The following is an 11,496-nucleotide window of genomic DNA, read 5'->3' as shown; positions in this document are numbered from 1 at the left end:
TTAATTTCTAGCCACTTTTTCGATATTTATGCTGACACACTAAAACAAAAGCAATAGGCTGGACACAGTAAAGTACCTCGGAAATACCAGAGGTCGAAGTTCACTTGAAGCACCTTAACACATCACTTTATGGATCAAGAACAGTGTGGCATTATGGTAATTAACTCTCCTAAAAGACTGTGCAGTAACTGAAGTGTGTGCTCTGGGAAATCAAAATGTCATTAGTGGAAATTCTGAGATAAGACCAGGCCAGTGTGAAGGTCACATGACTCAGTTCTGCTGCAAAATAAGGTTTTCCAGTTCGTCTGCAGAACGTAATAAAAATGCAGCTGATTCTCGATACCCTGCCACAAGCTGCCTCACTGCATTTATTTCAGTTGGACTCAGCTGGGGTCTAGAGCTTGAACTACTGGAGGATCCAGAGCTGGTTGCTAACTGCCTCTTCATACTGAGATCTGTTGGACCTGCAGATAACAAAGGAAAAGAAAAGAAGCTTCAGATCCGCTGCCAGAGACATTTCACAGGTTTGTAGCTACAAATGCAGAGTAGCAAAATCTGCTCTCAGCTGAGTGCCAGGGAGAAGTAGCAGAAACAAGCAATAACTGTTCAGTTACCAGTTGCCTTGACAGGAACCACAGCGATTTATATTTAGAGATGACAGACACCCTTTAAGTTCTACCTACGTAACACGAGGGGCAAGTCCACTGCCAGCAGAAAATTAGCCTCTGGGGGGTATCCCAACAGTGTAAGCCACTTGCACCCCAACACACTGCCCTGGGATCTGACGCTGGTGAGCAGGCAGAAGGTTCATCTCCTGTGCCTCCCCCAGCTCCAGCTGCCACCATAGCCTTCATGGCAATCTGCACACTTGCAGTTTTTATCACAAAATATCAAACTTATGTCCTCTAGATATCTATTTTCATGTTTTATGCTTCAATGAGCATGTGGCCAGATTGGGAATCCCTTACAGACGTAGATAAATGGTCATTCACTTGACTAGCCCTGACGCCATGTGATCACTTATATAAATAGCTGGTCATGAATGAGATTAGGCTGGTGACAATCTGGCTGCTACAGTGAGGAGTACACTATCCTCTGTGGGGGCTGCATACAGCTGGCAATATATCGCAAGGATCTTGTAAGGCCTGAACACTGACAAGAGAATCTGCAGCAATCACCATGTTGCATTGGCAGCTTATACCAATATGCTTAGCACTTTTGATGAAAGAATATGCTCAAGACCACATATGCTGCATGCAGAAGACAGCACTCCTGAGGGCAGTCTCCAGGTTACCATGATCGGCAAAACCATCTGCCAGCATGAAGTTCGGCTTTGTGTGGAATTTCCCTGGTCGTTTGACCATAATTATTAAACAGCTAAGATGTATGGTGCTTTGATGAGACGTTTGTGTTTTCCACTTAACACAATACATCTTTTTCTTCCTGGAGTGTAAATTTGGACAGATAGAATTGGACTGAGGACTTTTTAAACATAGAAGGATACAGATGGCAAGTATACCTATCAAGCAGTTTATTATGTGCAAATCTGGAAAAATACTGCTGATTCATTTTGACAGTGTAGCAAATCTAAACTTCTAGCAGGCAGAAGATCAGACTAGCTTGATCTCAATAGTCTCCTGGAAATTGGGATCAAGTTATTCAAAGCAATGTATCTTGCTTTCCTATGAGAAAAATGTCACTGTTCAATTTCATCTGGACAATGTATGTCAATGCCAAGGCTTTCTCAGCATTGGCTCCCTGGATGGACCTTGCTTCCTAAAAAGACTGGAATAATTTTAAAATTTAGCATATCGAACTGTAGAATACAGAACACACCAATTCATACTCTGCAGGTTGTCCTAAATAATCCCACCAGAATCACAAGATTCAAGAACAGACTTGCTATCTTAACCACTACTGGAAAGAGATGTACTGATTTCCAGAAGCTGAAGATCTGGTCATAAACCTTACTTATTTTTCTTTCTTTTATGTTTATGCAGAGATATGGCTGAGACCACAAAGAATGTGGAGATTGCCATGTCCCCGCACTCACTGAAGTTAATGAAAATCTCCCCTTGAGTGAATGAAAGCAGAGCTGGGACTATGAAAAGAAACTGCTCAAACAGAAAGGGTCCTATTAGATCTTATTTCCTACTACGCAACTACTTAGCCTTACAACTGTATTATCCAGTTTTACACCAGCATAAATGAACTGACTTTTAAATGACTTCTAGTGTACAAAGGATAAATAAAAGGACAATTAGCTCAGTGAATTTGTTTCAGTGTGACCGCACGCTGCAGGGAAACGATCACAGTGTGAAGAAGCTCAGAGGATATTTCTAAGTAAAATCTTAACCCAGCACAGAGAAGAAGGGTATACAAATCATAAAGCCAGCTGGACTGAATGGTTGTAAGAAGCCATTAAAGACTTCTATATTTATTGAGGCAGTAGTGAAAGAGCTACCACTGACATATTGAGGGCATTGTGCTCCATATGAACCTACTTTAACTTTTATGTTCTTTCCTTGACTCTTATTCATGTCACAGCCAAAAGCACACACACAATATATGGCAGAACAGAGCTTCTGCAGCAGAGCACGTCTTTTTCGGAAACAAAACTGAAGGGCTTTTCTCATTGGCAATCCAGATTTTTAAGTGACTGAATAGGGTATTAAGTTTATTTCACTCATAAGTAGAAAATACATAGAAATGTGCTTGCTTACATCTCTGAGGTTTTCCTTACAAAAATTGATGACACAAAGTAAAAGCACTGCTCTGAAAGGAAAACTAGGAGAAGACCAGATGTCCAGCATGCATAAATCAGTGTAACTCCTCACAAGTCTATAGGGTCACAGTGATTTACACAAACTGAAGATCTGGCCCTGTATTCCTACATGTCCGGATTAACTATCATGAGGAAAGTTTTTTAACTCTTCAGAATACCTATCTTTGAGTCCCTGAAGGTCCTGGAAATAAAGCTTTGTGCAAGTGCAAATCTGCAGTCTGCATCAGGAACCATCAGGACCCAGAACTCCTCTTGGTCTGGGAGTCTTCTGTTGTATACAGAGTTCTTGTATACAAAGAAAATAAGAAATCTCAGATTTTAACTTACCCCAGCTACTTCAAACTACTTGATTTTTTTTATTTCTATATACCAGGAAAATAGGATTTTACTTCACTCCCCAACTCCTGCCTTGTACTTAACAAGTCACAGTGCTGTCCTCCTTTCCCTTAAAGAAAAGCCCCCTAAGCAAAAAAGCAAAGAAATCCACACAGACAGAAAAGTGTTCATGGCTATGGTTTCAGGACAGTGAGTATACCCGTGCCTTTTCAGGAAGGGAAGCTGCATGTGCTGGCAGAGAGCTGAACAGAAAGAGAACAAGCCACGCTTGATGTGGGGATAAGGATTTTATTTCTTTTAATTATATGACCCCTACACCTCACCTCCAAAGCTTGCCTGTGACAGCCCAAGCTTTATATCTGGGAGAATGCCTCACTCAGAGACTAGCCCCAGGATGTATTATACTGGTCTCAGCTTTTAATAGCTATGATAGACAGTCACTGGCAGTATTACTGATTCTTAAAGGTTGTCCAGGCTGCTATATGCTAAAAATGCTATAACTTATCTGTAGCTTCATCAGTCATACCTGGTTGTTCAGAAAATAAGGAATAAATGCATCTTATTCTTATAGCGTAGATTTTTCCTGTGTAATTTTATGCAAATCAGCTATTGAAACACGGGAACCTAAATCTTACTCGCAAATATCCACCACATTTCTTTAACCAGGAAAATAAATCACAGATATTCTGAAGGCTTAAAATAGCTGGTGAAGGTGGACACTTCATGTACCTCTATCTCCAGAAGCCATCACTACAGATGACTAAATCTGGAGAAAGCTGAACAGCTTCACCACCATTTCTTTTAATAACTATCCTTACTTTAAATAGAACTATTTCCCTAGTAGACTTAACATTACTTATTAAGCTGCCAGTCTTCACAGGAACAAGGAAGTGTATCCTTATACGGAGGGAAATCTGAATATTTTTGCAATGAATTTTTGCAGTGTCAGATTCCTCCAAGGTGTTACTGCACATTTTAGCATACTGCTTCCTATCCTGGAGTACTTCAAGACAATTAAAAATCTTGATTGCAAGCATTATCAGGTTCCACAATATCTGTGTGTGCAAGCAAAGATTAAGCATATATTGCAGAGATGAAGACAGGATACTTATTTTTATTTATTGATTTCTCTTAGTGCCTACTATTATAACTCACAATTGTCACCTCCCATGTTTTTATAACAGCACAACATTCTCTTAAGCAGTGGGTTAAACAAATTGCTGAGACAGATCCTTTCTTTTCTACTGTTTCAGAAGACTGAAGCATTGTTCCTCTGTCTCTTGCCAAGGCCACCTGATTGACACTTTAACACAGGAATATTTTTGATTTACCACCTCAGTCCAGTTACAGAGACCTAACTTCCCCTGTGACGTGAAATTGTTCTTGTTGGAACCACATCAAGCTGAATATGAGGACTCTGAAAACCCACTCTTCATGTGCTAGACAATCATTTATCAAATTAGCTGCTAGGAATATCTGCCATTAAATACACTATGGGACAAATGGCTTTTCTGTAAATTGCAAGACTTAAATGGAACTAGTTATTGCCTCATGCACTACTCATTAGCAAGATGATTTATATCAAATTCCACAATATGGGTCAGATGTAGATGTGCTGTTATTGATTGCTTAGACACTATCAACTGTCTCAGCAAAAATCCCTTAAGAATTGTATGCTGTCACTGGGTAGCTACCAATCTTATAATTAACAGCTACTGAAAGAATAATAAATGTGTCAATGACTCTCAAAATGGTTATCACTATTGCAGATAATAATTTAGAATAACAAAAATAATTTTAAAAAGCTCTATGTGCTTATGCATCTATGCCTCTACATTTTCACTAGTAGTTAAGCAACCTTTTTCATCCATGAAGATGTAAAAAGCAGTGGCACTTACTTATAGAAAAATACATTTGCCCATGCTTTGAAATCTCTCTTGTGTATCTTTTCTATTGCACCTATTCTCCTCTCCGTTTTTTTCCCCACGAGTGGCTTTAGAAGTATGTACTAGATTCTCATATACTCCAATAAAACTACATAGAAACAACTATCAAAGTATGCTACTTTTTCCAAATCAGATGTATTTATTATTGCAAGAATGTTTTATTGTGATATTATGCATCTGTCAATGTTTCTTTTCCTCCTGCCTTCAAACAGAGAGCAGATGTGCCTAAAACTATTGTTTCAAGTACCAGGAGATCTCAGATCAAGAAAACAGGGACTAATGAATTGGACCTTTTAAGCTTCTTTCTCCCTTCTACACCTTTCCCTCTGGAAAACATACCTTCAGCTAGTTTAGACAGCAGAAAAAACTGCTGTGTTGCCTGAGGAAAGAGATGTGAAAATGCGTATAGCCACTGAATGTCATGCATTTTTGACAATCAGCAAACACACTGGTTTGTGATGAAATGATTATGTGAGGTCCTCCAGTAACGTTTCTTATCTGCCATAGGAGATTAATTACGTGGCATACACCTGTCTTGCCTTAATGGCTGTCTCCTGAGCTTTGTGGAAAGGTAGAGAAGTAGGATACTGCCCAATATATCCACAGACATTCCATCTCCATTCCTATGGTGGGAGCAGACTAACACTTGCATATGCCATGTATCCAATAATTTGAAGAGGAGGAGGAAGGGGGAAGAGGAATGCGGGGAGGATCCTAATATAGAATTCAGACAGCATTTCCCAGCAAGAAGTTCCCACCTTTGCCACAACATAGGTCAAACCATTTAACTTCTTCCAACCCCACATTTTGCGTTTTTTAAATGGGACTAACCACACTCTCCCAGGTTCCTAACTATTACTCTTGTTCTGTGTCTCTTCATGCCCCAGGCTCCAGCTGTGTTAGAGACAAGCTGTTTTGTCTTTCCTCTCTCTCCCCACTTCGATGTCATCAGGGTAGCACTGAGAACACAGGAGACTGTGCAAGAGTAGAGGTATAAAGAAGAGCTGGAGAGAGCAACCACAGCAAAAATCCCATTCAACCCCTACATCATGGCCAGCCATGCTGTGGGTAACCCAGTCAGCACTTTAAGAATTAGCTACATACTGCATATTCTCAGCTGGACTTTTTTTTTCCTAGTTTATTGTCAAGAAGCCTCTACTGATCATGCAAATGCCAAGATTTTACAGAAGGTTACAACTTCACCAAATTTGAAGGTGCGGAAATGAGGCATCCTCCCTATTGTCACATGCAAAAGTGGACAAGAGTGCTCAGCCCTCCTCTCCCTGCCCGAGGGCAGCACGGCCATGCTGATTGCTGGGGCTCAGCAGCATCCGCTCTGGGAGCTTCCCCCAGCTACTCCATCATCTTCAGCAGGGCTGCACTGCCTGAAGGACCAGGAGGCAGAAGGCTGATTTGCATGTGGGTAAGAGGCCTGGCTAAAGTGGGGAACAGCTGGGAGAGCACAGCCCTTCTGGGCCTCTGGAAGGGAGCAGCAGGGAGAGGTGAGCGGTGTGGTGGGAGTTCGGCAGCTACCGGCTGGACCATGGGGCCGTTGGTCATGGTCTGCAGGCCCGCCTGTGGGAGAGGAGGCTGAAACAGAAGCCTGCCAAGGTTCAGGGTTTGCTTGCAGTGTGAACATATTCAGACTCGGCGGGAGACTCACCTGAGCTGGAAGGGGACTGGACGTTTGTGGTGCCTGGGATGCAGTGCTGAGTTGTGGCTGTGGTGGAGGTAGGCTGCAGATCTGTGTAGAGAAACAGAGACACAACAGCTGCTTTGTCTTACCATGACACGAGGGCATGTTCTGCATGGCCAGTCTGCCATCGAGTCTGAAACACCCTCTCTTTTTACACATACAAAGGGAAATGACTGACATTTCTGCCTAGAAAACCAGGCAACTATGCAGAAGAAACAGCCCCAAATCACCTCCAGGAAACCCAGCAATGGCAGCAGAAACACTCTCTACATCTCCTAAGGAGAATGGACTTCAGGAAAGGAAGTGGCTGTGGAGAGCAAGGCTCCGACAAGCCCGTCCTGGCTTCAGAGAGTGCTGACAGCTGACAGTCATCGGCAGAGGGCGGACGGTGACCCACTGGACAGAAACACGTGGGGAGACGGGGCGATCCCACTCTGTCAGGAGAGGCTCAGGCAGCATGCAGGGACTTCAACAGCTTCTGGCGGCAGCAAGAGATTTTGCTCCCAACAGAGCAGCCTGTTTCCTGTCCTCACCCTCCTGCCCTCAAGCTGGGCATCCCTCCAAGCTCAGTCCAGGTGTGATGGAGCAGGGCCAGCTGAAGCCTTTGTGGCTGGCTGGGAGCTGGCAAGCAAATTTCGTTTACTCCCACTGGACTACCCCACCTTGGAGATTCTCCATTCAGTTCTGTAGCAGGAAGTGCATTAGCCTTAAAAAAGAGAGCCGTGGAAATCCACCCTTCTCAAAGAGCAGTTTAACATCTACAACAATCAAGGACAACGTGCCCAAAGGCTTCTCCCCAGCCCATGTGCAGGCTGACAGAGGCTCTGTCAACCCACAGATTGCTTGGTGATGGGGTGAAGCTTTCCAGCCGAGCTGGCTTGACCTAAAAGGTTTAAAAGCAGGAGAAAAAGAGACCTTGGTGCTGTAAGCCCAAGTCTTTTCCTGCTGTGCTTTTTTCCTGCCCACTATAAAGCAGGGTCACTGTACAAGCTGTTGCGTTCTGCTTGCTCATATGGAGCAGTTGCATGAAGGCTCACCCCATACAGTTGTGTAAGGAGCTAATTATGGTTCTGTAATTAGCCATGTGGAAGGACAGGCTGGGGAGGGAAGCACTGCAACAGCAGCCACAGAGAGGTCCCTGAGCCAGAGCCACCAAACAGTTGGGTGAGCAGATAGCTAAGTCTGTAAGATGGGATCAGAGTAGGGATGAACTTTATAGGGGAGGAAATAACCAAATTAAATGAGTCACAGCATACAAAACACATGCATCAGTTGGACTACTAGACAGGAGAGCTAATTGGACATAGTCATGATATTACTGTGGGGGAAGGTCCAGAAATAAGTGTTCAAGCAGTGAGTTCAAGCAAGTAGCTTTTGCAACTTCTCCTTTTTTCTGTTTTAGCAGATACACAAAAACAGACCGTATCTGTTTCTACATATATCCTGACTGAGGTTTATATTTATTTTTACACTAGGAGAACATCTGTAAATGTGACAAGAACATTTGATGGGTTACTTAATTGAAAATGAAATGCATTCTTAAATTACTTCTTAGGTCCTGAGAACAATTTGCAAGCAAATATCCTGTTCTCCTGAGGGGGAACTCATTAACCATCATAACAGCCTTGCATACGTTTGGAACAAGAGTCCTTGAAACAGAATAATGACTGCAAACAACTGTCCTGTGAGGTCTGTCAGGAGGGCAATGGTTACCCCTCTCAACTGCAACTCCTTCCATTCCTCTTAGTCTACAAATGAAAAAGCAAATATCCATGGACATTTCAGAGAGGACTGACAGATCCCAAAGAACTTGCCTCCAAGTCCTCCCATTTCTCCTGTAGGGAAACCAGCTAATGGAGCCAGAGCACTTTACCCTCAACAGCCAAGAGATAATTAGGCTACTGATTCCTTTTGTGTCAATGAAACTAAGAAATTGATGGAGTTGCCTTTCCACAACTTTCCTAATGATCTTCCTGAAATGGCAGGGTCACAAATCAGCAGCCAGTGAGATTGTTAGCATCAACAACTGGTTTCCAAGTGCTGGCACACAGACTTTTGGTTCATGGAGCTTACGTGCTTTGGATCCAGTAGGATCCCTGTGGAGAAGATGGACACCTTTGCACAACGCTCCAACTATGCACAACCATCTGGGAGAGGTACAATGGTCTTCCAAAGTAAGATGACATACAGACAAAATTTTCCTGTGCAAGTAAGGAAAGGCAAGGAAGAAGAAATATTTGAGCCTATGTCAGTATGCAAACTGTAAGCATTCACTGGTCCCTTCACCCCAGCGATGCTACACAGGGAAATGCAGTGCACTGCACAGTTCCCTAGCTGCATGAGCTGTGTAGCATCTGGTAGTTCCTGAATAACCACTGTTTGTCCTGCAAAACCCATCTTGAGCTTTAATCGTGAAAAAACACTGGAGTCCTCTACGTTAAAGGTACAAAGAAAATGTTGCTTCGAATCAGAAAGCAACACTAATTTATGATGTTGAATTTGTACCTCATTTTTTAAAATTGCATGCTGAAGTGACATAGAATACTTTTGCCTAAATCCCACAATTCACTGAAAAATTAGAGTTATGAAAATGTATCCTATTACAAGAGGTTTGAAGGGAAGAACAAGTACAGAAAACAGTTGTGATTCCTCACAGTTTAAGATTATGTAAAATAGGACAATTCTGATGGCTTCTGCTGACAAATAACACATGGGGAGTTTAATCCTACTCTTAGTTGGGTGAAAGAGCAAATGCCAACTGTTTTCAGTGGGAACTGGCTCAGATTTTCTCTGGCCACAATGTAAAAGACAATTTTAAAGTTCTTGTGCATTTTCCCAAGAAACCAGATTTCCACAGCCTGTCTTAATCTTATGAAAATATTTGATCAGAGACCATATTCAGTACCTCAGATGTGTTTTTCATGCATATGGAAACAATTGTAATCATCATTCACTCCTTAAGTCAAAGACTTTTGACAACTAAAATATTATCTTTTTAAAGCCTTTTGAAAACTTAATGCAAATCATTCACAGACCTTTGCGGATTTTGGGGGTGGGGAGTGAGGAAGCAGACATGACTGAGGGTCACCAGGACACCACATACCAATAACTCCTTGCAGGCTGCAGCCCTGATAGCGTTTTGAAAATTGCTTAGCATGTTGAATATAGAGGCTGTAGCTGAACAATTACCATCTCGCCTAAGTCAGCCCATGTACCTGAAGCAGCACTCTCCTCAGCCAGAGAGGGATCAGCCAGGACAAAACCCAGGGATTTCTCTGTCTTCTGAGACATTTTTTAAATACCGTTCTTGGAGGCAAAAGACCCTCAGGCTTCCAGAGTAATCACTTTTCTCTGGCAGACAGACAATACCCTTGTTATCAGAATGGGCTAACCTTTTCCTTTGCTCTGAATTTGTACGAAATCAATATGGGGGACTATTTCAAACAAATAATACCATTCGCTTACATTTGTTTGTTACAAAAGCTTGCTAATGTAAGAAGAAAGGAATGCTGTCTAAAAAAATGACACCACTGTTTTTTTCAGAGGGGCATACAACCTCATGGTGACACATAATTACATGCATCATTTTTAGTTTAGAGTATAGATGGATATGCTGATTTCTCACTTAACACTTGGTATGTCAGATCCTTATCTGCAGTAAATTAAAGTAGCTAGAGAGACCATGTGAGAAATGTAGGTCAATTAATTTGTGTTATAAAATACGGAGTTCAGTGTTTTCAAACTCCAGCCACAAAGATACTAATGGCCTCATTTTGTGATCAGTATGAGAGAGGACAATAATGACAGGGTAGGTCCTCAAAAAGTCATGCAAATCAACTGAAGATCTAACCTGCCATTTTTTTACTCAGCTTTGTTACAGACTTCAGGTTCAGTCTCGCCCTGTTGTGAATTAGTCCCTTGAAACTGAAAGGAGACTAGCATGCAGTGAGCAGATATTTTGCCCAGCAGTAGCTGTTTGCAGGACTGTTTTCCTGCTCATTATCTGATAATAGCCTACGGATATTGAACCCCTTGGACTAGCTTTCTGTACAGGATGGGAAACGTACACATGAGCACATATACACAGAGGCACATTTTGTAAGGAAACTCACCACTGCTAGAAGCATCGTTGAGATTTAGCAGCCCACCTCCGAGCCCTCTGTAACTATGGTAACTGTAGGTCCCATTGCCATTGATGTACAACACCTCCTGTGTGCTGGAAACAGCTGATGTTGAGTAAGTGACCTGGGCTGGCTCCTGCTTGTACTGCTTGTCAGCTGGAGCAGCCTCGTCCTGCAAAAACACGGAAAGGTTTTGAATTATTGTTACACTTTACCTTGCGCGAGAGGGTCTCTTCCATTGTTAAGACTCCACATCTATTGCTTTCAGAAAAGTATAATGCATGTTAAACAAGCACAGATGTGTTTCTGATTGACCAAATATCAGCTGGAAAGAAACAATGGAAATAAGCAAGAATACAGGTTTCCTACAAATCTGAGAATATTAATTTATCTGTGCTCCACAAGCCAACCATACTGTTTCTCAAAGGAGAAGATGCATCCTCTCACCCTGAAGAGCTCACAGTCTCCTGCAAAACCCAGCTCTGTCCAGAAATAGCATGGGAAAGGACAGAAAAAAAGCCGTTACTTTCTGACCACAGGAGTGACTCTTCTGAGCCAGAGAATCATATCTTTCTCGATAAGACAAACCAATACAGAATGCACCAACGACTT

General features: G+C 42.3%; 1 protein-coding gene across 4 annotated transcripts in view; it reads right to left on the bottom strand.

Annotated features, from left to right (window-relative positions):
- Nucleotides 1–270: 270 nt before the first annotated feature.
- The window catches only part of NOL4 (nucleolar protein 4), a 196,619-nt gene continuing 185,393 nt past the window's right edge, over nucleotides 271–11,496 (bottom strand). For 3 of the 4 annotated variants that reach the window (XM_072851280.1, XM_072851281.1, XM_072851282.1), the window contains 2 exons: nucleotides 10,876–11,056; nucleotides 271–464 (listed from right to left, as the gene is read on the bottom strand). In XM_072851280.1, the coding sequence (XP_072707381.1) occupies nucleotides 271–464; nucleotides 10,876–11,056 (375 nt within the window). Of the gene's footprint in view, nucleotides 465–6,730; nucleotides 6,812–10,875; nucleotides 11,057–11,496 lie in introns of all 4 variants that reach the window. The other variant, XM_072851279.1, reaches the window with a different exon arrangement.

The sequence above is a fragment of the Ciconia boyciana genome, chromosome 2, assembly GCF_034638445.1.
Source record: "Ciconia boyciana chromosome 2, ASM3463844v1, whole genome shotgun sequence".
NCBI lineage: Eukaryota > Metazoa > Chordata > Aves > Ciconiiformes > Ciconiidae > Ciconia > Ciconia boyciana.
The sequence above is the reverse complement of the archived record's forward strand: the minus strand, read 5'-3'. Positions and strand labels throughout refer to the sequence as shown.